Consider the following 27,908-nt stretch of genomic DNA (forward strand, 5'->3'; position numbering starts at 1 on the left):
TTGCTCCAAATGAGCAGGCGAACAGTAAGCAGAGGTCCTGTTGCTGTCGGTCCCCGGAGCCAAAGAAAGGAGAGGTTCTGCTGTTGTTCTGCTGCCTCTCAGAACATCAGGACGGTTCATTGTGAGCCAGGCAAACAGAAAACCGATACGCACGCTACCTGTCGAATCAAAGCGAGCGCGCCGCGGTGGGACTGCGTATTCCTCTGGGAAGGACACAAAGCAATAATAACATCAGGCTTGTGTTTCAGGCGGGCGTCTCTCCGCCAGCAGGAGGAACCCGTCCCCTTTGTGGAAAGGTCGCCGCCGCCGACCCCCAGCAGCGTAACGCTGAGCTCTGACACGACAAACTGACAAACGGACGTGGTTTGGGTCTGCAAGGCCTCCAATTACTGCTTGATGCCGCTGTCTGTCAGAGACAAACGGGGCAGGAGACCTCCGAGTTGAGCCTCGCGGTCTGCCGTAGTTGGAGTGGCTGCGAGCGCTCGTCTTTAATTTAGTTTGATCGAATGAAGGCAACGTCAAACTCGGGTTATTGTTCGCCTCAGGGCAACGCAACAGAATTCAATCTATTGTTGGAGGGGAAAGATGCCGGGAGAGTTTCTTTGAAATGGGAAAACTGCATTAAACATTCCATTTGTATTAATTACATTGCAACGCTCATTAGCATGGCGGCTCCTCGGAGCGGCAATATCAGGGGCAACCATCCAAACCCGAGGCAGATCGCCTGAATACCAGCTGAGTCTGAAGCTTTGGTCCTACGAGGCTTCAGTCACTCAACGTTCAATCGATTGACGCTTTAATTCAGTCTGATGGTTGGGCCGCCCAGCTGCAACGTGCAACCGGATCTTCTTTCAATGTCAGACCTTCCAGCTGTTCCATACTAACCCTAACTATTTATGTGAAAAACCAGAAGTATTCAGACCCAGCTCAATAATTTTCTTTTGAAAGATTTATCGTTTTCCTCTTTCTACCTGGGGTGATAAAAGTCTTTGGTCTCAACTCGTACAGTTTTGTTTAGAGATTCCATAATTCGTTTTATTTCTGTTGTTTTTGTTCATTTTTTTATATTTCAAATGCCTTCCACTTCCAGTGTTGAATGTTTGTTGCATTTTAAAGTTTATTGATCTTTGAGAATGTGTTCTTGCATTATCACCATTTTATTGCTTGAAAATGGTCGCCAAGCAACAGTGTTATCGTTTATCGCGATAAATTCTGGGTTATTTTATCGTCCAGCAGTATTTGGTATTGTTAAAAGCCAAATCCGACCCAAATCCAACGTTTTCACCCACCAAGAAATCAGATATTAATTCGGATTCGTCTGCAGTCTGAACGATGATTTTACGTCATTGATGTGAGATTTGCGTCATGATTCTACACCGGATGAAGATGGACGCAGCAATCTGGACGTAAACAACGGCTGAGATTTGTTTTTATTGCTAACAATTTTCATTTTCTTCATGTTCTAAGTGAAATAATCTGCCAGTGGAACCAGAATATTCTCATCAATATTAACTTAAAACAAGCTCCTCTCTCTTACTGATAGGTTATCTGTTAGCTAGTTTTGTCTTGTTTCAGGTGTATTAAGATATTTGCGATAGAAACTGTAGAAATACTTGGTGATATTTAGTTTTTTCAGTGCATGTGGACGGGTTGGACAGTCAGCCGTAGTGAGGAACCTCCCAGGTTATGTTTAGCAGGAACTCCCAGCGAGTGTTTAATGTTGAGAGAGCGCTGACAGATTTAAGTCAACAAACACGTTAAGGCGGCGGAGGTGTGTGTTTACTGCTCCCTGCCACCTTGTGAGGAGCTGTGTGTGTCTGTGTGTGTTTACATGGAGAGCAGGACGGATTATTTTTTCCACTTTTATTTATTGAACCACAGGGAGGTCTTCGGTGTGCGGGTTGCTTTTTTCTCCTGGTGATTGAGTTTGTGTCTACATGTGCGGCGAGCGCGTCTGAAGGAGGTGGCGGTTGGTACACCGACCCATAAATCAGCAGACGGGACGGTGAGGGCTGTTCCTCTCAGTTCTGAAGTAATCTCAGAAAACTGACTTTTTTTCTAAAATTTCTGCTGTACTTTTCTCCTAAATTCCAACTTTTTTCTTAGAATTCTGACTTTTCAAATTTGTGACTTTTTTCTCAAAATTCCGACTTTTACCGTTAAAAGTCCAAATTGTTTTCAATATTCTGACTCATCTTACAATTCAGACTTTTTTCAAAAATTTCAGCTTTTTTTCTCTGAATTCCGACGTCTCAAAATTTAGACTTTTTCTCAAAATTGTGATTTTTTTTCTCAATATTCTGACTTTTTCTCTCAAAATTCTGACTTTTACTGTCAAAAGTCCAAATTTCTTTCAAAATTCTGACTAATCTTATAATTTCTGACTTTTTTCAAAATTGTGACTTTTTCTCTCGATATTCCGCCTTCTACTCTCAAAATTCTGTCTTCTACTCTCAAAATTTTGACTTTTTTATCTCTAAATTTTGACTAAAAAAAAAAGTGTGTGTGTTTACATGGAGAGCAGGATGGATTATTTTTTCCACTTTAATTTATTTATTGAACCACAGGGAGGTCTTCGGTGTGCGGGTTGCTTTTTTCTCCTGGTGATTGAGTTTGTGTCTACATGTGCGGCGAGCGCTTCTGAAGGAGGTGGCGGTTGGTACGCCGACCCATAAATCAGCAGACGGGACCGAGGTGGTGTGGGTGGGAACCGGGCCGCGGGGGAAGGAGGATGCAACCCGGCGCTGTCTGACACGCGTGTGGAACGGGGCTGACAGGAAAAGTTGACAGATGCCTCACTGACGTCCATTATTTATGAGAATGAGGAGAACCACGCTGCAGGTCGGGTTCTGACATCGTTCTCTGCGCGGGGCGATGAGCCAGTAGTTGAATACATATGTCCACTTTCTGACTCAAATGCACAAACAAGAGGTCTGAGGAAAGGTGGTGAGTTTCCCTCAGGTGTTTACATTTACGCCCAGCTTCCACACATGGTCTGTATCTAAGTTATTAATTAGACTTTACATTCCAGTGAAGTCCACTACACGACTAATTCAGGATTTTATTTCAAAAACACAAAATCTTACCAAGTATTTCCGTCTAGTTTCTTGTGCAAATATCTTTGTACACTTGAAATAAGACAAAACTAACTTACAGATAACTTTTCAGCAAGATTTACAAGCTTGTTTTAAGTCAATAATACCTTAGTATTTATGAAAAAATACTGGCTTGTAATCTACTGTTTGCTCTAATAGCTAAAGCTAATGGCATTAGCTAGAGCTAATACCGTTAGCAGAGGCTAATGCGAAGTCAAATCTAATTGAAAGATGATTCATTGTTAATAAAAGTTACAATGAATCATCTTTAAGTGTTTGTAATGAACCATTCTAACATACTTGAGGAAACATTCCTGATGCTAATCGTGAATAGCTCTTTGTAGCGTTCTGTCGGATCAACATTTCCAGCCACACAAACACCGACCTTTTCTTTCCTCTTCCTCCTCACATTCATTTTCTCTTGTCATTTCCTCTGAATGTTACCTAGCATATGACATATACAGTGTAAACAATATGGCTTCGTCTGCGTGACACGTTTTTATTGCAATTTATAATAACCAAACAACTTACTGTGTTTCACTCAAAATTAACTTTTTCCTCAAATTTCCAATTTTTTTTCTCAAAATTCTGACTTTTACTCCCAAAATTTTGGCTTTTTTTCCTCAAAATTCAGACTTTTACTATCACAATTGCAGCTTTCGACAGTTTAAATTGAAAGTCGATTGTCAAAAATTACAGTTCAGGCTAGTCGGCGCTGTAGCATCTAGCATAGAGCATAAACAATATGGCGTTGTCTGTGTGACATTTTTTTATTTAAATGTATAGAAACTAAACAGCCTACTGTATTTCACTGTGTTGTTCTTACATGTTTCTCAAAAGATGTTTTATTAAAACTGATGTGCGTCTTTTAACGGACGTTAGCTTGACGTGAAGCTCCATGTTTGAGGTTTTGGTGAGAGAAACCACAAACATGTCCTTCCCGTCTGCAGCCCGTCTGGTTCTTCTTCTTCTTCTTCTTCTCATTTTTCCCAGTTTGGATGAGTGGGTTGGCGGTTCCTGTATGCTTGCTTTATAGACTAAAGCGCCGTCTTCCCGGCCTTGTCGTAATAGAGGATTCAGCTCATAAAGCAGCATCATGATTTGCAATAAGCAGAGTTAGGGTAGAGTAATGAAGGCGTAAATCAACTGAGCCTGTCTCTCTCCTTTTTTCTTCTTCTTCTTCTTCTTCTTTTAATCTGATGCTGGCAGTTTCCCTCCCTTCTGTTCTGTCCTCCTCCTCCTCTGCTGCTTCTTCTTCTTCCTCGCCTCTCTCTGTTTGCAGTAATGGAAACCCTGGCACTCTGTAATAAAGCCGAGCAGTATTAGTAAACAGTTTCAGCAATCATTATGCCTGGTCTGACTCCTTTATTTTTTGTTTGCGAGGTATTTCTTCACCTCGCATGGCGCTGAGGTTGAAGGGGGGGCTGTTAATGAATGAGAAAGGAATGAGGAGTATTTAAGTCCGGGCTGGGAGACGGAGAATCAGGGACTGTTCTCCGGGCCGCCTCATAAGAATGCCTTTGTTTTCTGCGGGAGTTTGGGACAAAAGCCTTCCCTTTTCTGTCAGAGGCAGCTCTGGGAATGTAAATGCAAATGTGCAGCATACAAGCTGTGCAAAGGAATCAATCAAGCATCCATGGCAGGAAACATAATGCCCCCCCGTTCCCCGAATAAAGCAGAGTTCCTGTTCAGTCTGCAAAGACACAGAATTTGATTTCAGCGTTTTTCAGGTCTGGATGCATGTAGAGAAAGAAATATTTGTGTTTTTTTTTCTTCTCTCATGTATCATCAGTCAGTAAGCAATCCATTTCGGTTCATTTATATAGCAGAGCACTGCAAAAACACAAAATCTTACCAAGAATTTTGGATCTAGTTTCTAATGCAAATATCTTAATATACTTGAAACAGGACAAAAGTAACAAAGTAACTTTTCAGCAGGACAGAGGAGCTTGTTATATTTAAATAATTCCTTAAAATTGGAAAAGGAATACCTGTTCCATTGGTAAATTATTTCACTTGTTACAAGACATTATTTTCCTTGTTATAAGTTAAATAATCTCCCAATAGAACTGCAACTTTTTCATCAATATTAAGGATTTATTTTCTTAAAACAAGCTCCTAATATTTGCAGAAAGGTTTCCTGTTAGTTTTGTCTGATTTCACACGTACTGCGATAGAAACTAAACCCAAAATAAGATTTAATTTACCAATCTTCCCAGGCCGCCATGTCTGTTAGGATCACCACTGCTGGAAAAGACAAGTTTACTTGTTGACTTAACACCCAGGAGCCACTTTTTGCATTCTTGTTGATTGTGCAGGAGGATCCACTTCTGCTTCTCCAAGTTGTACGGCTGTATAATTGTGCTTCTGTTTGCAGCCATTTTCACATGCAAGTGTAAAAAGGTAATTGTCATGTTTTGTGTAGGCCAGAGATTTATCCTAACCTGTTGAAGGAAGTGCAATATGTCACCTTTAGTGCAGCAGAGGTTCAAGGAGGAGAGCAGCGGGAACGTTTCACATAGAACCGTATGTTTACGTCGGAGTGGGATTACTCCCCTCCAGGTTGCCGCCGTTTAACTTTGGCTGGCCTCTGCGAACGCCTTAATGCGGTATCAATTGTTTATCTGTGCTGCTTCAGCTGGACCAGCGTGAGGCGGCGGCAGATAGCGAAGGAAGCAACACCCTGTTTTTGACCGGTCGCTGCTGATCGACGATCTGCGGGCGGAAAGCAACGCCGGCTCAACTAGCTGGCAACAGTCCAGGTGTGAAATGGAAACAGAAACTGGAGGTGGAAACGTCTCAGCAATGTGGCTTCCGCTTGATAAGGTGGCTGCTGTGACAGTGAGGGTCCTCCGCGCCCGCAACCCATATGGCCGACTACAGCGCCGCTCTTTAACCTAAAAGGTTGCGGCTATTGTTGAACTAACAGCCCCACCCCCAGAGGAGACTGGTAATTACAAACAATCTGGAATCCGGGGGGAAGAGCGAGCGTGATTAAAGATGTGTGCACTGCAAAGTTCAGAGGCCGTGGAGCGGCTCGGGATTCGGACGCTAACGTAAATCAATCAGGGTTCTCTTCCTCATTACAGGGATAGAAAAACAACCTGAGCTTCATTCTGCGTTTACCGTCAGGAATAATAAATTGAGGAAGAGAAAGCTCAGAGTTTAGATCGTGTTTGTCATTAAGACAAGGTGCAACTTTACTAAAGTTTACCTGTTTGGAACAGAAACCAGCAGCGAAACAGAAGTTTATTTAGAACTTTACTGCAAAAACACGAAGTCATACGAAGAATTTATGTTTAGTTTCTACAGCAAATATCTGAGTTCACTTTAAAAAGACAAAACTAACTTACAAATAACTTTACAGCAAGAAATAGAATCTTGTTTTAAGTCAATAATTTCTAAGCACTGATTTAAAAAAGTCTTAGTTTCACTGGCAGATAATTTTACGTACTATAAGAGAAAAAGTGAAATAATCTACCAGTGAAACCAGAACGTTTCCATCAATACTAAGGAATCATTGGCTTAAAACAAGCTCCTACTGTATATCTTGCTGAAAAGTTACTTGTAAGTTAGTTTTCTCTTATTTCAAGTTTTATAAGATATTTGCAGTATAATCTACTTGTCAATATCTGCTTTCTGTTGCTTTCTCAAGCACAACCCAAATAAAAACCAGTAATTTGTTGTCATCACACGCACAATGTTATTACTTTCCCTTACGGAAACATCTTGTTCCGGCTCTTGTGCCGAATAATGAACCTTCAGTCCTGAATTATGGTTTCAAATTGTGTCAACATAAACACAACGAACAGCAGACTTCTGCTTCACTCCACTTCTGGGAATTAATTGTCTAAATGGGAGCTTAAAGTCATTATCTCCTCTTGCCAGTTCTTCAATCCTGCACTCACGGCTAATAAATGGAGGTCCGATTTCGCTAAATGTCCCCCGTGTAATGATTAATAACGCCTGGTACCCTGGTGGCGCGCAGATGTGGTCGTGGCAGCGGAGACGGCTCAATCGGCCGTTTGCACACGAGCCGTCGCCTGTTTGCTCTGCTGTGCGATCGCTGGAGCACATGTTTGGTCACCAACAGCCGTTTGGTCAAACACAAACGCAGGGAGAGAGAGAGAAGGAGGCTGAATGACAGCTCTGCTTTCCCCCACTGCGGCCTTTGTGGGAACACTGGTGGCGATGGGAGCCTCCGACTTCATGCAAATCAGTGTTTGCTTCCCGAGTGCAGTCAGGCGTGTGAGTTTTTTTCTTTTTTCAATCTGGAGCCAAAAGGCCGGAGCTGGAATAACATCCACTCTGAGCCTTCTAATTAAAGGTTGTTATTTCTGTATATCAGTTAATAATATTGCCTCCCCCTTCCCCATCGCCTGGATAGCCGCATCGTTTGCTTTTTAAACGAGTCGTGCGTCTGTGGAAGCAGATGCATTGATTGGGGGAGCGTGAAAGGTCAAAGTCGGCGCGGAGAATTGAAAATCAGCAGAGGAGTTGTGCCGCCACGTCCGCCTCGGCGTCCCCGTTGTGACAATTACACGAAGGAGGAGCGACGCCGAGCCGCGTTTCCACTCAGGCGCTTTATCGACTGTATCAACGGGTCAGACGGCAACAAACACGACTGTCACACGTCGACGCATAATGCAGCTGAAACAAAGACATCACCCGCCTAAAATATGGCCCAATCCAAGCCTGCATGGAGAAAATGAGCCTCTGCTCCACCATTTTTACCAAGAGCAAAAGCCCAGACAGTCAGGAGCATCTGTTTGTTTCTCTACTTTGAATGCACCGATTTGAATATCTGGGCCGATATCAAAAGCTGATATTACTATTGCTGTTGTTATTTCATTACACTTTTGAAACGTAAAAAAAAAAAAAAACTACAATCCTTTGCTACCAAGATGGAAGTAAATATCTGTTACTAATATCAGCCCAATTGTATTTATCGGACCGATACCAATATGTTAAAAAATAGCTAATATCGACCGATTCCGATTTTGGTGAGGTAAATTGTTTAAAAAGTATAACGTCTTACACGCAGGATCGGTTTCAGAAAACTTTTCATTAACATGAACCTGCATAAATTGGCCACTAAGAGTTGGTTTAAACACTCCAAACCTGTAGGGGGCAGTGTAGCGCAAAGCTAGAACTACATCAGCCAATCAGATGGAGGGTGACATTAACTTAATCCATTCTGTATGTCGACTTGAGCTTTTACGACAAAATTAGATAAAAAGGTAATGTTAGCTTTATTACTGTCATTATGTTTGTTGTTACTAGCATGTTGGGTAATATTAACTTAATTCGTTTAGCATGTCATCTTTAGCTTTTAAGACAGAATTAGCTCAAATTAGCTGCCATTATATTTGTTTATGCCAACATGGTTGGTAATATGAACTTAATCCATTCACTGAGCCACCTTTAATTAGCCAAAAAAACTCATGTTAGCTTAATAACCATTATTATCATGTTGGCTTTACACTGACATGCTGGGTAACATTAACTTAACAGTTTTAACTTTTAAGGCAAAATTATCTGAATAGCTAATGCTAGCTTAAATAATATTATCATGTTGGATTATAATAACATGTTGGGTAGCATTAACTTAATCCTTTCTGGGAGCAGTCTTTATCTTTTTATACATTAGCTTAAAACATTAATGTTAGCTACAATGCATGTTAGGTAGCATTAATATAATCCATTTAGCAAGTTAACTTTAACGTTTAAGACAAAATTAGCTTAAAAGGTCATGTTAGCTTAAATGCTATTATGTTCTAGCATAATGATAGCATTACTGTAGCAACATTAACATTAAGTTAATGTAGGGTAACATTAACTTGGGTAACATTAACTAAATTTATTTAACAAGTTAACTTTTAACTTTTAAAACAAAATTAGCTAAAATGCTCATGTTAGCTTAAATGTTATGTTTATCTACATAGATAAGAGTCCCATAAAGTGTTGTTAATGTTTTTCAATAAATATTGAGCGATCCATTGAGGAAAATGAAAAGTTATTTAGCTTTATGGCTTCTGAATGTAAAAGTTGCTTCTTTTTGTGCTGGTGGAACAATAACGTCTTCGTAGCTCTTCTAAAAAATGTAAAGATTTTTGGTCTCATCTCAATAAAATCCATTGAATTCTGTTGTTTTAATGTAGAGAAACACTTCTGCTTCGGCACTAGAGCGGATTGAGGGAGGCCTTTTTTCAAAATGAGCTAAGAGCCTCCTCTTCACCTGGCCTGTTACTCCCTTGTAAACACCGGAGCTTATAGAGGCCCCATCTTTGTTTTTGTCAAACTGACAGCCGGGAGAAGGCGAGGGGAAACCGTGAAGACAGAGCTGAGAGCTGAAAGCTGGCAGCCTGCAATTTAGTCCAGACTGAGCAGACATAAAATCAAGCGCGCAAGAGGAATGGTTACTTCAGGAACCCTCTGTGGCTCCTAAAGTAGGCCACTCCGTCGATGGCTGTAAGAGCTGAGTGATGCAAGCCCTGCTGAGGAAATAACTAGAAAACAGGCAAAATGGCTCCCATTGACTTGGCCTAGATTGTGTGATTTATATGGGTTATTTGCTATGCATTTGGGCAGCGAGGCGAGCTAATGTGTTTGCAGTGAGCTCTGGAGCAGGACATCTGACAGGGACAGTATGAGATAATTTATTGGAATACCGTCGCCTGTTTAAAGGGACAGGCTCGTGTTTCCGTCCTGCAGGATTCCCAGGAGGCGGTTTAATCCGGGACAAAGTTGTTGATCCAAATGGATGGAGAGAAACTGGGATTTATGGACTTCAGTGCAAAAATACAACATCTTATCAAATCATTTTGGTCTAATTACTAGTGCAAATATCTTAGTACACTTTAAAAAAGACTAAACTAACTTATAAGTATTTTTCAGAAGGAAATATGAGTTTGTTTAAAGTCAAGAATTTCATAATAATGATGAAAAAGTGGCAGATAATTTTGCTTAAAACAACAAAATTGTCCTAAGTGAAATAATCTGCCAATGAAACTAATATTTTTTCATCACTATAAGGAATTATTGACTGATATTTATTTTTGAAGAGCTACTTGTAAATTAGTTTTATCTTATTTAAATTGTACTAAGATATTTGCAATAGAAACTAAATGCTTGGTAAGATTTTGCGTTTTTGCAGTGCAAGTGTTAATAAATGCCATCTTTATGCACTTTACAAATATTTTTGGTCTGCAAATATCTTAGTATTTAATGAAATAAGACAAAAGTAACTTAAAAGTAAATTTTTAGGAAGTAGTGCGAATTTGTTTTTGGTCAATAATTTCTTAATATTGAAGGGAAAAGTCCTTAAAAATGTCATGTTTTAACAAAAATAATCTGCTTGTACTTTTCATCAATGTTAAGGAATTACTGACTTAAAACAAAGTCGTGTATCTTGCTGAAAAGTTATTTTAAGTTACTTTTCTCTTATTTCTAGTGTACTAAGACATTTGCACTAGAAACTAAACCACAAATCCTTGGTAATATTTTAGATTTGTGATGAAATCGGCTTGTTTGGAGTAGGATTGGAATAATATTCCTCCTTAATGTTGTGAGAAACTGAAACAGAAACAACTGCTGAGAATAATTGTTGCTGAAGGTGTTTTTTTTCCCAAGCTGCCGGCTCACGTTGCTAACTGTAGAACCTCATTTTATTCCCATGATGGTAAAAATTACTCCACATTCTGCGTGCTTACCCGTTAGCATGTTTAAAGTAGCTTTTGGTTTGTCCCTCGTTGTTGTTTTGCTACAGTTTTAACGAAAAACAATTCAAATTATTCCTCCTTCTGTCCTCAGGTGTGGTATTCGTTTGTGCCTGAACATGCAATAACATCCGTTAACTGGAATCATTTCGGTGTTCGTGTCTTTCTGGGAATCTTAATGTGTAATTTAGAAGCAGAGAAGGGGGACTTGTTGCACCAGTAACCAAATTCCAGTGTTGTTGCGTTGAATCCTAATTTGGACTAAGAATCCTCTGGTGTTTTTCCTCCGATCCGTTCCAATTTCATCACAGATTTTCAGAGTTTTATGATGATGATGAGGCTTGTTTTCGCTGAATTTTGTTATATTTCCAGAGAAGTCCCTTTTGTTTACTTGGGGGGGGGGAGTCATTTCCAACACAATGCGACGCTGTGTCTAGACACAGCAAAACAAAAGATCAATATTAATGTATTGATCAGTTTTGAAGGCATATTTTGGAGAAACAACAACAAAGAAAAATGGGTTTTCTACATGATGCACCAAACAGGCGGGTAAATATCCTGCGTTTGATACATAACGTTTTTCAGAATGAGATGTAAGTACATCAGCAAACCTGTTAATAATGTGTCGCCTTTAAGCTAAGACAGACAAAGGTCAAAGGGCATAAATCATAATTGACCTTATCTGTGTACAGGCAGAATTATTTATTTACTATAAGAAATTGTGAAAAGGAAAGTGAAAGGTAACAAATTAGAACAAAGAAAGCTAAGAAATTAGCCAAAGGTTGCTTAACAATGATACAAGCAGTAATTTGAAGATCTAGTATAATGACACACAGTCCAGGGATTTAAAAGCGCAGTCTGTCACCAGAAACTCTATCATTCTGGCTGTATTCAATGATTTTATTAGTTTTGCTTCTGTCCTGACCAGCATTAACTGCTTTTCCAATTAAAAATGAGTGCAAAACTTTGTGAACATGATGAAAAAACTCAATTTTGCAATTGCTGTGTTTCCATTGAATCAGAAAAGCAACTAAAATCACACTTGAATAAGATTGTTCACACAATGAGTCATTTTATGTCAGAAATTGAGAAAAACAAACTGAATCCAAGGATGGTAATAAAGCAGCCAAAAGTTGATAATAGTGATGAGACCTAATAAACTGACACCCAGCTCAGGATTTTAAAAGCGTTGTTTGTCTCCAGATCGTCTGTTGTGGTAAAAGCTGTAATAAGAAACAAAATTGCTCCAGTTCTGACCAGCATTAACAGTGTTTCCTTTACAAATATCTTCAAATATTTTTCTTACTACAAATTTTCAGACTAAAAAATTCCAAGGAAGAAAATATAAGTAATTTATATTGGCGGCGGTGGGAACAGTGGCAAAGTTTAGGAAATACTAATGATAACATCAGGAGTATCAAAATCTCCAGGGAAGAATATTATATTTTGAAACATGTATCAAAATACTTCATATCGCTAGGATATATGAAGCTGTGAGTTCTAGTTTCTCACTTAAAAACATTTTTTTGTGACAAATTAACCTGTATTCAACGCTTGCACTTCCTGATTTTACTGAGGATCTGATATGATTTGTTCTTTGCTTGACTCCCCCTAGTGGTCTGGAGCAGCACTTCCGTTTTGTGGAGCAAGTTTGCAGTTTTTTGCTCCTTTTTCTTGTGATTGCAGCATTTCTTGTTTGCACTTGTTTTTGTGTTTGTGTGTTTTGGAGTTTGTGTCACACACCTGTCGCCTATTATAAAGAAAATACGTCTAAAAAATTCAAACAAACATTTTTGTTGCTTTTTTTTTTTCAAAGGAAACTAAACATTTTAATAAAAATAGGCCAAAGTTCTTGCAGTGAAATGTTTGTTAGAAAATAAAGTTTATTGGTCTATGATTGCATGTTCTTGCATCATTATGCCATTATTATCATTATATTACCTGAAAATTGTCTCAAAACAACAATATTATCGTTTATAGCAACAACTTCTGGTACAATTTATTGCCCAGCAAAATTTGTTCCCAGAAAAAGGAAACCCTTTAGGTATATTTTTATATTTTATTAGCTTTCTGATCCAGTTTTTGCACAGATTCCTGTTAGATTTGTGGAGCAAAAGTTCATCCAGCTGCTGAGTTTTGGGCGGTATTCAGCAGGGAGCCTCGTTGTGAACCACTAACCCACATGGGCAACGAGACAAATGGGAAGCCCCGGATTTGGGTCGGAGCTGCATGAAACGACACAGAGTCGGAATCAAACCGGCGGGACGAGCAACCTGCTGCAGACTCCTCCGGACGTTAGCCGCCTGTAAGGGCCTCCTCTGCGGATTGCGATGTTACCTGTGGCTTCACTTCCTCCCCCGTCTCTTCCCTCGCTCGACCCCTGGCTGACATTCTCCTTTCTCACTTTTAATTGCACCCAAGGGGGTTTCTGCGGGTTGCTGTGGAAGTCTCCGGCTCAACAGGCGCGCCGGGGCGCTTTTTGCCGTGTTGCTCGTTAGCGGGGGGTTCGCTTGGCGGTGTGGGACCGGAGCAGAACCTGGGAGAAGTGAAGCTAAAAAAAACCTGATTAGGATTAAAATACTGGTGGGAATGACACACACACACACTGCAAAACACAACATCTTACCACATATTTTTTTTAGTTTCTAGTGCTAATATCTTGGTACTGTTGAACCAGCATTAAACTAACTTACAAACAACCTTTCAGCAAGAAGTAAGAGCTTGTTTTTAAGTAAATAATTCCCTAATATTGATGAAAATGTTCTAGTTCTACTGGTAGATTACGTTTTCATTTTTAACAAGACATTTTTCCCATGTTATTTTGTGTTTTTGCAGTGTAACAATGCATTTCAAAGTGCTTTACAGCATAAAAAACATTATACAGTAATAAATTGTAGAACAACTCTGCAAAAATATACAATTCTACGAAATACTTTTTGTCTAGTTTCTTCTGAAAATATCTTAGTACACTTGAAATAAAACGTAAAAAGTAAGTTTTCTGTAAGATATAGGAGCTTTTTAGTAATTCCTTAATATTGATGAAAGAGTTTATATTTTTGTTTATTTTTCTGGTATTTTTAGCCTTTCTTTATACAAATCAAAAAAGAAAAAAAACATCCAAGTCTGAAACAAAATGCAAAAGCAGAAGAGAGATGATGTTTAAATTTCTATCGACACAAAGTGTCGACTGAAAAGTGAAACGTTTTGAAACTCTTATGTAAAATTTGCTAGAAAAAAATTAGAAATTTTCAGATAAATTTCAGAAATTTTCTTGAAAAGTTTCAATTCAAAAATGTTTTGACTTTAAGAACATTTCTAAAATTCAAAAATTTCCAAATTTGTTCTAGAAAAATTCGTAGATTATTCTAAAAATGTGAGATTTTTCTAACAAATTTGGGGACTTCAAACTAAGAATTCTTTTTAGATTAATCTCAAGATTTCTGGAATTTTGTTTTTTACTTTTAAATGTGACATTTTCTCTCTTTTTTTTCTAGAAAATTTCTGAAATCTAAAAATTTCTGAGATTCTTCTAGTGAATTTTTGACATTTCAAACTCAGAAGTTTCCAAGTTTTTTCTAGAAACTTTCTGAGATTAATCTCAAAATTTCAAATTTTTTTCTGGAAGCATTTTTTACTTTTAAAACTTTGAAATTTTCAAATGTATTCTAGAAAATTCTAAATTAATCTAAAAAATTAAGAAAATCCAGCAAATGTTCAACTTTTCAAACTAAAATTTAATCCCAAAGTTCTAAATGTTTTTGGCGTGAACGTACTCCTGTTTTTCTCTCCTAACACATCGTTGTTTTTACCCTCCCGTTGTGTTTTTGCAGTGCAGTTTCATTCAGACCTGCAACAGGAAGGCCATTAGCCGCCCAGATCCAATATGTATTGACGAACGCATTTGTGCGCGGCGTATCGTCCCCGTCTCTATCCTGACGCGTCGCGGTTCGATGCGACCGATAGATACATTTAATAAATAACCGCTCTGATTCCGAGACGTTATCCATTTTGTTTTCCAGCCAGGACTCATTCAGAAACTGGCAGCAGACACATTAATCTCCGCATTGCATGAGTCTTATTGCTCCGTGCCAACTCAACACAATCTGTGACAGGCAATTTAAAGTAATTTACTTTTTTTTTTTCTTTCAATTTTTCATCAAGCTTTTTTTTATGCAATCAAACGGCACATGATATGTAGCGACGGCGAGACAAAGAGGGAGAAAACACAGGCAGCCTCGCCTGGTTGTAAACACTGGCTCTTAACTGAGAGAATATAATTATGGTGTCATGTTCTATTACACACCTTCATTATGACGCCGGCGCGGGAAGATGAGACCTAAGGCTGTTTTTAAAAAACTCGCCTGGAGCCACTAGGAGACGAGGAAGACGCCATCCTCTCCGTTTCAACGGGATCGTCATGGTTACAGAGGCGGTTTGGATCCAGACTCTTCAAAACGCTCGTCACTCTTTGTTTCGCGCATAAAACAAATCCTGGTCATGGAAAATCGCTGTTCGACATGGAGAAACACAAATATCCATATCAGAGGCGTTTAATGAAACTGTACAGATAATTTTTAAGTTGTTTCCAAATTATTATATTCATATTAAATGTGGAAAAATGTCTAAAAAGTTGGATTAATTTTTATCTTTATCTTTTATTCAAACTACAGTTAACGGAGAAACATCATTGGACTCTAAGGCAACATTGATGAATTTTTTTTATATAAAGAATAATATAAAAAGTTACAAAAAACAATCTTGTAAGAATTAAAAATTTAACTGTAAAAAAAAGTTTTTAAAAAAAACATAAAATGGGAAAAAAGTTGAAAGAAAATTCACATAAAATACAGAAATTAAATATATATCTGAAAAGTGAAAAAACACAGATAAGCTACATTAAAAGAAAAGAAACAAACAAAAAGGAATTAGAAAATAAAGAAAATATAGTTTAGTCAAATTTAGGTTAATCATAAAGAATGAAAGATACCATTTTATTTAAAAAATACAAAATTTACTGCAGCCTTTACTATGCACACATATAAAAAACATCCTTCACCTCAGTCCAGCGAAGTACTCGTAATTTAATATTAGTAATTTTATGTTGAGATACTTATATTTTTAATCCATATCTGCTGGAGGAAAATGTTACAGAACCACCATTTTATTTGTATTTTTATGTTTGGATATGTTTTCTTGTATTTGGTGTTGATGTTTGAACAAAATTATGTTTAAAAATAAATAATACGAAAGGATATATTCCCATTTAATGGTAATGTGGATTCGTTTTGATTGTGGGACAAAAACTGCAACATTTGTAACATTTTCAGTGGCTGCGTTTTGCTGTCAAACAAACCAAACTAATTTAAAAACCTGTTCCCCTCCTGGCCTGTGGGGGCGCTGCAGCAAGAACCACTAAAGGAAACAACATGAAAAACTTCCTTTTATGCGAATACATTAATACACTGACATAGGGCTGAAACTATTGATCGGATTAATCATGATTAATAAATTTAACTCATTTAATAAGCGATTAATCGTTAGTTGTCCTGGCAACCTTCACAGAGTTCCGTCCAGTTACCTAGTAACCGAAGCCGAGGTCCAGCACGTTTATTCAGCTGGTGTTACCACTCTATGCTCTGTACAATGGCTGCTGGAAAAGATGAGTGTTTTGTTGTTGACTTACCATCCAGAAACCACTTGCTGCTTTATAGTTGGCTGCGCAGGAGGCTCCACTTCTGCTTTTCAGACATGTAGGGTTGTATAATTGCTCATCTGTTTGCAGCCATTTTCACACGTGAGTGTAAACGTTGAATTGGGGGCATTTTTCACCTTGTAAGACATTTTTCTCATATTTTAACTTGAACTGTTTGGCAGATTATTTCACTAATCCCTAAGTCAGTCACAATAAGTTTTGCTGGACAATAACTTGTCCCAGAAGTTATCTCAATAAACCATAGTACTTTTGAGATTATTTTCAAGTAATAAAGGGTAATAATGGCATAATAATGCAAGAACACACTCTGAAAGATCAGTAAACTTTAAATTCCGATGAACATTTAACACTGGAACCAGAAGACATTTTAAATATCCAAACTAAACAAACAAAAAACAGAAACAACAAATCAAATGAATTACGGAGTCTGCGTAAATAAAATTGTCCTAGTTGAGGCTAAAGTTCCAGACTGAAGAGTTTTATCATCCAGTTTTTGGTAGAAAGAGAAAAAAAACAATAAATTATGCAAACAGAAATCATAAAATTTGTTTTAATTTGTCCTGCGATTAATTGATTTATTGCTTATTGTGATTATTGTAAATAGTATTTTTTAATCAATCTTAAATGAAAACAAACTCCCATTTCTTGCTGAAAAGTTAATTTTGTCTTATTTCAAATGTTTTAAGATATTTTCAGTAGAAACTAGACCAAAATTACTTGCAAGTTTTGCATTTTTGCAGTTTTTTGATCTTTGTCCTTCCTGATAAATTGCATCGTCTCCATTTGAGTCAAAAGAAAATCCTCTGCCAGCTTCTTCTGCTCACCAACGTGAAGCAGAAACATTTTTTTCTCGGCCACCAGCAAACATGGCGCTCGCTCTTAACCAGCTCCGACATTTTGTGACGTTGCAGAACGAAAGCTTCCGCTGACTCGCCGTACGTCGTTGCTTTCTGTCGCTTTCGGCCGTTTTTACAGCTGCGGTCAAAGGTCGACGTCTCCTCGCCGAGCAGCCTCGGCTTTTCCACTGTGATATTATGAAGAAGTCTGTGGGAAAAGAACCGGGCCGGCGGAGCGGAGGGACCGGCGGTGGAAAGCTTCCTGGGTCGGCCCCAGAGACCGGCTGGTATTTCCAACCAGCCCTACAGCTAATCGATAGCTCAGAGTCCCACACGCTCCTCAGCAGCGTCAATTAACTAAATTCATAAAGTCGAGTGTGCTGGGAGCTGGAGGAGGAAAAAAAAGCCAAAAGTGGAGAATCCATCCAGAAAATTTGGATAAAAAGCTGCAACCTTGTTGCTGCTATATCTGGTATCCTCAACTATTCTCTAGCAATAAATTCTGCTTTTTCCTTTTACATCTTCCTGTCCCTCAGTATCCCTCTGAGTTAAAGACATGGTGCTTTTTATAAATCTTGACAAAATTAAATACAAAATGTTGATGTTTAGTTTGTGGGACCAGAGCAGAACCCGGAAGAAGTGGAGCTAAAAAAAAAAAACTTGATTAGGTTTAAAATACTGGCGGAAAAATGACACACACACTGCAAAAAAACAAATCTTACCGAGTATTTTGGTCTAGTTTTAAATAAGAACTAAAGATGAGAAAAACTAGCATAGAAGTAAGAAAACTGGATGATGAAAGTGCTCAGTTTGGTGTTTTGGTCTCAACTGGCTCTTATTTTGAAGGTCAGTTTTGTTTACAGAGACTTCATAATTAATTTTATTTGTTGCTTGTTTGTTGTTGTTTTTTTTATATCTAAATTGTCTTCCAGTTCCAGTGTGAACACTACAAAAATCAGAATCTTACAAAGTAGTTTTTAGTGCAAATATCTTAGTACAATTGAAATAACACAAAACTAAATTACACGTAGCTTTTCAACAAGATATAGTAGTTTGTTTTAATCAATAATTCCTTAATATTAAAAAATTATTGATTTAAAATAAAATCATATTTCTTGCTGAAAAGTTACTTATAACTTAGTTTTGTTTTATTTCATTTGCACTAGACACTTGATCAAAAATACTTGGTAAGATTTTGTTTGTGTTTTTTGCAGCAACAAGAATTATATATTGTAATTTGGAGAGTTAGGTGGTAACTACTTAATTTACTTGAGTGACTTTTTTAGAGAAAATGTACTTTTAGGAGTATTTTTACTACGCTGTACTTTTTTTCTTTTACTTGAGTAATTTTATTATGAAGTATTTTTACTCTTGCTTGAGTAAAATCTCTGGATTTTCTACCCACTTAATGAAAAACAAACATGTTTTAACCACAAATTTACCAGACACAGACACATACCTGCAGTTTCCGTTAGTTTCATAATATTTTTTATTGAAAGAAACTGATTTGGAAACATTTTCTTTGTTATTTTTGGTTACTTATATGAGTTTTTGTCATTCTGGTCCATCTGATGATGTAAGTTTTTTTATTTTAAATGATATTTTGATCAGTTACCCAGTAATTTCATAGAATTTTTACCAAATACTTTTTTAGTAATCTTTTGGACGGCTACTTTTTACTTTCACTTCAGTAAAAACATGTTGAAGTAGTGCTAATCTTCCTCCTTGTTTCTGGTTATTTGTTTGATTAGCTCTAATAAAGATATTTTTAAAACAATAACTAACTTTCCACTCCGGATGGGCCTGGCAGTCCGTGTTTTTTCCCCTGGCTGTGCTGATTCAGGCAGAGGACACATGCAAAGTGACTGGCTTTCAGCAAGCAGCAATAATGCATATGAGGGAGGAGCTTTAAACTGCAGCGCAGGGGGAAAAGAGAGGCGGCGGACCTCACCCCGGCTTCAATCTGCCTCCTAAGGGGAAAGCGGGCCGAGCCGTAACTGCCTGTGGAAGACAGGGCGGGTAATGGATGGGGCCGCTGCTGCTGACGCTGCTCTGACGGGACGCTTTTAACTCTCCTTCAAACCGGCTCCTCTCCCCCTTTAGCGTTGTCACGGTAACTACATCTGATGGTCTGACTTTAAGCACCTGAATGCTGAAGTTCCTGTTTCTGCATCTGGAGGGCAAAGCGCCGGGAACAGGAGTTAGCAAAGTCTGCAGAGGAGCCGGAGATGGGAATCAGAAATTCCACCAGCAACTTTTACACTGCAAAAACACAAAAGTATTTCTTGTCTAATTTCTAGTGGAAAAATCTTAGTACACTTAAAATAAAACACTGCTAACTTACATGTACCTTTTTAGCAATAAATAGTAACTAATTCCTCAATATTGAATAAAAAAAGTATAAGTGAAATACTCTGTTAGAGGAACTACCACTTCTTCATCAAGAAGGCATCAGACCTTGTGACGGTGGTTAATGTCCGCCTCGCCACGATTTGACTGGTCTGTCGAGGTTCTCATTTAAAAGGAGACCTATTATGCAAAATTCACATTTTGTGTGTTTCTGTATTTCCATTTTGGTTTCTACTGCTTCTAAAAACACCCCAAGAGCTTAAAAACATCAATCCAGACTCTTTTTGGTAATAAGTTCATGTTTTTTGGTGTCAGGAAACATGTTGTTTCATAAACCTACCAAATGTTAAGTCACATTCTACGAACACTGCACTGTTACCTAGCAACCCACGCTGAGCGCCAGCATGTTTGGTCTGCTGGTTTTACCACAGTATGCGCTGTACAATGGCTGCTGGAAGAGACAAAAGTTTTGTTGTTGACTTACCATCCAGACATCACTTGCTGCAGTTTCGTTGGTTGGGCAGGAGGTTCCACTTCTGCTTTTCAAATATGTACGGTTGTATAATACCACATCCGTTGGCAGTCATTTTTACATGAATGAAGATATTGAGTCAGGGGGTAAAACTCTGAGGTTTGAGCATGCATTGTTTTTGTTTTTTGGTCTGTCTCTTCACTTGGAAGATTTGTTCAGTAATGTGCTGCACAATACCACCAGTTAGCAGCTGTGCTTTAGCATTGAAAAACACTTGTCAGATGCTACAGCACAGCTGCTATAAAGGTTACAAAAAGAAAACTGAACCCACTGCCACCAGTGACTGTTCTGAGTTTCTTTTATTCTCTCTTTTATATCTCGTGTTGCAGTTTTTCTGAAGGTCCACTCTGCTTTAAGTGGGCGTGTTAGAGTAGCAACAGAAGAAAAAAAAACAAACAACAACCCGACTCGAGCATCTTTAGGTGCCGTTGGACTTTGCGCCCCTGGTAAACTCTGCGATGGGGCTTGTGGGTGTGAAGTAAACAAAGACAGTCAAAATGTCTTTCAAAATCACTGCTGGAGGAACAAACGAGAGCCATAATAACAGCTGAAAACGCTCAAGTGTATCAAACTCTCCATTATGTTTTGAACCTCTGTAAACAGCTTGACAGACTGGCACGGCGGTGAAATATGCAGCTTGTTTTGTTTAACGGCCTACAAAGACGCCGACATCAAACCCCCCCCTCCCTGAACAGAAGTTGGTACAAAGCCGTCCCAGTCGGCGTGGCGAGGCGTCTGCGAGTTTAAATCTCAGCGGTTGTCCTGTGTGAGATTGCTTGTTGGTTTTTCTTCTCGGCGCTAACAGATTTCTTTAGATACGAGAACAAACTGTTGTGGAGATGTGACGAGCGGCACCGCACTGCAAAAACATACTTTGTCTAGTTTCCTGTGCAAATATCTTAGTGCACTTTAAATAAGACAAAACTAAATTGCAAGAAACTTTTCAGCTGGAAATAGAAACTTGTTCTAAGTCAACATTTGGACAACAACAAATTATTAATTCTGCTGGCAGATTATTTCACTTAAGATATTTTCCTCCAATGAGATATTAGTGCCATAAAAAGAAAAACTATAAATACATGAAATAGGTTTGAGAACAAGAAAGCAGAAAGTGCAAGAATAAAGTTGTACAATTACGTAAATAAAAATGTAAGAGAATATTTGAAATAACATAAGATTAAAGTCTAAGAAATATGAGAATAAAGTAAAAAAGAATTAAGTGAAGTTGAAAAATTATGAGAATAAATTCATATAAGAATAGTTGAAAATCCACAAGAATAAAGTACAAAAAATACGAGAATAAAGTCATGCAAGAATAATGTAAGATAAAAAAAAACATGAAGTTGTAAAATTATGAGAATTAAGTAAAAAAAAAATAAATGGCAATTTGAGAAAATACAAGAAGAAAGTCATGCAAGAAAAAGTTTAAAAAAATAGAGAATAGTTGAAATAACACAAGAATTAAATCAAAATATGACTTTTTTCTTGTATTATTATACGTGCTTGTTTATTTTTGCACTTTAATAATTCCAAGAATAATTTATTTTTATTTTCTATACCCTAATATTTATTTTCGCCATGTAATAAGTATTTATCAGTATTGAAAAGATGTAATTTAGTTTTGTCTCAATTCAAATGAATTAAGATATTTGCATTGGAACTAGACTAAAATACTTGGTGATATTTTGTGTTTTTGCAGTGATCAAAGCCGTGTTTCTCATATTGTAGAATAAATATCGCGGTCGAGTGAAGAACTGAAAAACAGCAAATGGTTTTTCTTTAAAGGATTTCTTCTGCTGCTGCTGCTGAGGTTTCTCTTTGTCGTCTCTGTTGCCACTTCATCAGGATATGATGCAAATTGCTGCAATTTCATTAAAATACAGACTTGTACAAAACATGTTTGTCCTGGTAACCAGTTCCCTGTTTTCACGGCGAGCTGCAGCTCTGCAGAGGAAATCCTGAATGGCCCAAAAATCAAACTGAGAAGCTGCACAACTGGCTGCGTTAGCCGTGGGATTCATGCGCGGATAAGGGAAGTAATGACTGTTTGAGGCCAGTTGTTGGCAGGTGGAAGAAGGACGTGGAACAAGATGGATAATGCTGGACGGAGTGGGGGGAGCGGCCATGGGTTTCGTTTTGTTCTCGTTATTCCTGGACGTTGGGCGGTTTCCAGGCAGCCAGCGTTCCTCCGCTGCGGCTTGGGAGGAGGGTTATCAGCTGGTCGGCTGGGGAGCGTTTCCAACGCGTTTCCAACGCGTTTCCAACGCTCTGCCGTATCGCGCCTGTTCAGTCCGGGCGCGCCGTGTTGGGCATGTAGGAAGGATGTCTCCGGACATGAATTAAGTACCCTGACCTGCATGCAGGAGCGGAGCCAGACAGACTGAAGAGGAGAGGAGAAGAAAAGAGTTACACTGCAAAAACACAAAATATTACCAAGTATCTTCATCTAGTTTCTACTGCAAATACTTTAGTACACCTGAAATAAAACAAACCTAACTTAAGAGTAACTTTTTAGCAAGATATTACATGAATAATTCTTTAATATTAATGAAAAAGTTTTAGTTCCAGAGGCAAATTATTTCAGTTTAATGTTAGTGCCACTCTAATAAAAAAAACAAAAATAAAAATTACGAGAATAAACTTATACAAGAATAGTAATTTTTACTAGTTTTACTAGTAATGGCAATATTACCTTTAGAAATCATGGTAATAGTAATCACTAGTATTACTAGTCACTAGTATTGTAAGTAAATCTAAGTTTTCTTAGATTTACTTCTAAAATAAACAAGTAAACTGTTTACTTTGTAATATAAAGTAAAGTTTATTTTACAAAAATAAAGTCATAATATGAAGACTTTATTCTCACCATTCTAACTTTATTTCCATACAAGTTTATTTTTGTATTTTTTTGTACTTTATTTTTATACAAGTTTTTTCTCCTAATTTTATAAATTTAAGTTTTATTCTTATTTTTTTTTAGTATGGCCCTAAATCTCTGTTGTAGGAAAATGTCATGTTATAAGTGAAATAATCTAATAACTGAACTTGTACGAACTCTGTTCCGCCTACAAACCTCGGTTCGGTGCTGTTGAAGTGAACTCTGGTGCAGTTCAAATGTGAACGCCAAGCGGACCGGAGACCGCTCCAAAAGCAGGAAGTGGATTACAGCGCAGGGCATTCTGGGTAAATACAACCAAAACAAACGCGTGAATCTAGCACTAGTGAGAGAAATGGACCACAAGTCTTTGGAAAATCCTCCAACCACTAAAATCTGACACCAGTTTATTTCAGTTTACATTTTGTAAAGAAGGAAGTCACACTCAGTGTTTCCAGAGGTTTTTATGCCGTTTCCTTCAGTGGTTCTTGGTGCAGCTCCCCCACAGGCGAGGAGGGGAACAGGTTTCTGAATTGGTTCATTTGACTCAGTGCAGTGAGAAACAGAACCACAGCAGCTAAAAATGCAACATATGCTGCAGTTTTTCTCCCAAATAAAACCAAATCTACCGGACTGTCACGTGTGAAAACAGCCAGATGCTACTTCAGTTGCTACCGGATTGCTACCTAGAAATGCATATTTTAGTTCTGGATTTACCATCTGGTCTCAAGCATTTACATCTTTAGATTCATCTTATGAAGACCCGCATTAGTTCTGGTTGTTTTTATTGTATTCTGTTGGTGAAACATGTCAGAAGCACAAAGACGGAGCGCTGGGCTCCACATCAAGCCGTTCGCTGCAGAAGGTTTGGGTTCAGGGTTTAATTCAGCTGTACAGGATGCAAGTCCAACACGCTGACAGGAAAAACGTCTAATCTGATATTTATCCAGCTATGCGGCTCTCAGTCGGCCGTCAGTCAGTTGAGAACCTGGATCTATAACGGAGCTTCTGGATGGGATTCAGCATTTCTGTCCCAGGTTTCCCTTTAGCCTTGAGTTAAATATTTAATATTTCATGATAAATAAAGAGAGAGTAGACGGCCGAACATAACGGAAATGCTTTGAGAAATACTGTTGGAATTGATCGCACTAAATGTGGAATCATGGGATTTTTCAGTGGCAAACAGAAAATCTGAAGAATTTCTAAATCCACAGTGGAAAAACACAAAATTTTACCCATTTTTTTTGGTCTAGTTTCTTATCTTAGCACCCTTGAGATACAACTAAACTAACTAACTTATGAGGAAGTTTTCAGCAAGAAATGAGAGCTGGTTAGTTATTCCTTAAAGAGAAAATATTATGAAAATTCACATTTCAAACATTTTGATATTTAAGGTCAAAACTTTTTTGGCAACAAGTTCATGTTTTTTGGTGTGTGGAAAATGAGCCATTTCAAAAACCTCCCATTAGGAATTGTGCTGTTATCTACTGTAGCAACACATACTGAGCTCCAGCATGTTTGGTCAGCTAGTTTTACTGCTGTATAATGGCTGCTGGAAAAGACAAATGTTTTGCGGAACCACTTGCTGCATTCTTGTTGGTTGTGCAGGAGGCTCTACTAACGGTTTTCAAAAACGTACAGTTGTATAATTGAGCATCTATCTGCAGCCATTGAATGTATGAATGTAAAAATTGAGTTTGGGGAATTTTTCACCTCATAACAAGACGTTTTGTGACATAATCTGCCACTAGAATTGATGCTTTTTCATCAGTTTTAAGGAATTATTGACTTAAAACAAGCTTCTGTTTGTTGATGGAAAGTTACTTGTAAGTTAGTTTTCTCTTATTGTGATTGTACTTAGATATTTGCACTAGAAACTAACCAAAATACTTAATCTCTTTTTTATTTTTTAAGAAAAGCTGATACATTTTGGTCTTTTCAACTTGATTTTTGTTTAATTTCATCTTTAAAACCATCAGAGTTGAGTTTAAGCTTCTTCCCCGTCTTGCGTTAACAGCCTGTTTGCCTGTGTTTTCGTTCCAGGCGCTGACTGACTGCCGCCCAACGTGAGTCCTGCCTCATCCTGCCTCAGCAGATCACAGCATGAGAGGCGAGCTGATCCTCTGACCAGGAAGTGGTGGATGCGAACCAGTGGGGCGGTTTGAGGCTTGCTGCTGCTGTGGTTATGGATCGGAGGAGACTCTGCGCTCTTATGATGCTGTGGGCCGTGGTCCAGCTCAGCTGTCCGGGCTGCAGCCTCAGGGCGCTGCGAAGGACTACAGGGGGGCGGAGAGGGCTGACGGGTCAGGACGCCAACGGAGTCCCGCTCCGGCGCTCCAAACGGGGCTGGATGTGGAACCAGTTCTTTCTGCTGGAGGAGTATACTGGGACAGACATGCAGTACGTGGGAAAGGTAAATCTCTGCATGTTTCCCTTAACACAGCTTTTTATTTATTTATTTTTTGTTATTTTTAAACTGAATTTAAAAAGTAAAATATAAATTGGTATGTTTTAAAGTGGACCGATTATGCAAATGTTAAATTTTGTACTTTTTTATGCTTCTAATTCGTTCTCTAATGCTTCCAAAAACAATCTAAAAAACCCACCTAACCTTTTTTTTGGCAATAACTACATGTTTTTGTTAAAGCATTAAAAAAATCTCCTGATTGTTATGTCACACTCCATGTATACTGTGCTGTTGCCTAGCAACCGAAGCTGAGCCCCAGCATGTTTGGTCATCTGGTTTCACTGCTGTATGCGCTTTACAATGGCTGCTGGAAAAGAAGAGAGTTTTGTTCTTGACCTACCATCCAGAAATCACCTGCTGCATTCTTGTTGACTGTGCAGGAGGCTCTACTAATGCTGTTCAAAGATGTACGTTTGTATAATTGTGCATCTGTTTGCAGCCATTTTCATGCTGAGTGATTATTTCACTTAAAACATGGGAAAATGTTTTACACTTAGTGGAATTAGTATTTTTTTCATCAATATTGAGAAATTATTGACTTTGAAAAGCTGTTACTTCTGGCTGAAAAGTTACTTAAAAGTTATTTTTGTCTTATTTTAAGTGAACTACAGTATTTGCACTAGAAACTACACAAAAATACTCTGCAGAAATGTGTTTTTGCAGTGTTGTCTTCTATTCAGTCAATGTAAATATCTGGTTTTAACTCTATGTTGTGTCAGCTAATGTGGACGTGCCTCAACACTTTGACGTCTTCCTTACTCCATATTTCTACAATCCCTTTTATTTATTTCTTGTATTTTATTTTTGTCGGCTCCAAACTTCAGACACAGCTGAGTGGGAACAACTAAGATTTTTTCGCCTCACGCGGTTGAATTGCTTTCTGGAGTTTTATAATCCGTACCATTATTTCAGCTGACAGCTCTTTTGTTGGAGGCCAAACTTCCCGTCAGTAAAGCAGCTGCAGCAGCGCGTTTTGTCTGCAAGCGCTTCGTTTTAAATTTTGAAACAGTTTGCATATTTACAACTGTTGGTTTTAGTTTCAAAATGCAAAAAACAAGCAACGTATTGGCTGTAATAGTCTGTGGTTTTTGTCCTATAGGGTTCAGCTGAGACATTTTTCTACCTATTTCTTCTTTTAACTTTGGGTTATTCAGAAAATAGTATCTGAGTAATTCGATAAATATGTGGAAATGCGGCACTTTTTTCTATTAATTTAGGAAAAATTCCCAATATTGTGTGTAGAGGGGTAAGACAGATCATTAGGGCCAGACTAAGAGAATAAAGTCATAATATCAGCAGAATAAAGAAGCAGAAAACGTGCCTTTCTTTCTTCAAAATAGATTCACAAAGTCCTGATACTGATAAGAATTTGATGCTGTTGTGTTAAAAAGTTAATTATTTTCTTATTTTTCTCATTTTAATGAAGTGGTAAAATTACTTTTCCTGTAGCAGTTACTACAAATTTACTACTTCATTCTGGTAATATTGAGACTTTATTCTTGTACTATTTTCACTTTCTCGTAATAGTTAGACCGAAAACCGCTCCAAAAGCAGGAAGTGGACTACAGCACAGGGCATTCTGGGTAAATATAACCAAAACAAACGTGCTAGCCTAGCGTTAGCAGGAGAAATTGCTCGTTGTTTTTCACCCAAGAAAAGAGAAACCCTACAAATGCTCAAATCTGACTCTTCTCCTTTTTTGTTTACATTGTTTACAGTGCATTATTCTGAAGTTTTCATGTTGTTTCCTTCGGTAGCTCTTGGTGCAGCGCCCCCACAGGCCAGGAAGGGAACAGGTTTTTCAGGTTCAACACAATGTAGCGTGAAGGAGAAACCGCAGCAGCTGAAAATGTAACAAATGTCTTATTTTAAGTCCCGGATCGAACCAAGTCTACTAAATGAGCTTTACCAAGTCGACCGAGGAGAGTCTCTGCCAAACGAAGGCTCCATTTTGTGCCTGAGACTTCAGGGATCGGCCCGTCTTCTGGTGGCTGACGTGACGCGATGCTGTCGTTCAGTCCTTCAATCCATCCTGAGGCTTTGTTTGCCGTTTCTTGTCCAAGTCGCTTTCCACTGGCTGCTTGCTTCGTGTCATTTCTGCTCACATCAAGTCAAAAATAACTTCCTCTGAAGGTATTATCCGGTCCGGCCTCATGAAAACTCGCTGTCGACCCAGATATCATTGGCAGGGAAGCTTTGGGGGGGGGATTTGGGTTGTGTACAAGAAATTGGGCGATATAATGCTTGCTTTACATGCAGCAGAGCGGAAGTCAAGCTATCGGCCTCCTCTTCCAATCTACTGTAATTGAGGCGATTGTGGAGC

The 27,908-nt window shown here is 38.3% G+C and overlaps 1 protein-coding gene and 1 long non-coding RNA gene across 2 annotated transcripts in view; one reads left to right on the forward strand and one right to left on the reverse strand.

The window, feature by feature from the left end:
- LOC116711452 (cadherin-6-like) overlaps window positions 1-27,908 on the forward strand; it is a 95,402-nt gene that overhangs the window by 13,093 nt on the left and 54,401 nt on the right. Inside the window, exon 2 of the mRNA XM_032550771.1 lies at window positions 25,162-25,531. Within this exon, the coding sequence (XP_032406662.1) occupies window positions 25,304-25,531 (228 nt within the window). The 5' untranslated portion in view covers window positions 25,162-25,303. The remainder of the gene's footprint in view (window positions 1-25,161; window positions 25,532-27,908) is intronic.
- LOC116711477 (uncharacterized) lies at window positions 76-5,852 on the reverse strand. The gene is made up of 3 exons (XR_004337236.1): window positions 5,377-5,852; window positions 1,413-1,417; window positions 76-88 (listed from the first exon to the last, which is right to left on the reverse strand). It is a non-coding gene; the product is annotated as an uncharacterized LOC116711477 (long non-coding RNA).

The sequence above is a fragment of the Xiphophorus hellerii genome, chromosome 21 (genome assembly GCF_003331165.1).
Source record: "Xiphophorus hellerii strain 12219 chromosome 21, Xiphophorus_hellerii-4.1, whole genome shotgun sequence".
NCBI lineage: Eukaryota > Metazoa > Chordata > Actinopteri > Cyprinodontiformes > Poeciliidae > Xiphophorus > Xiphophorus hellerii.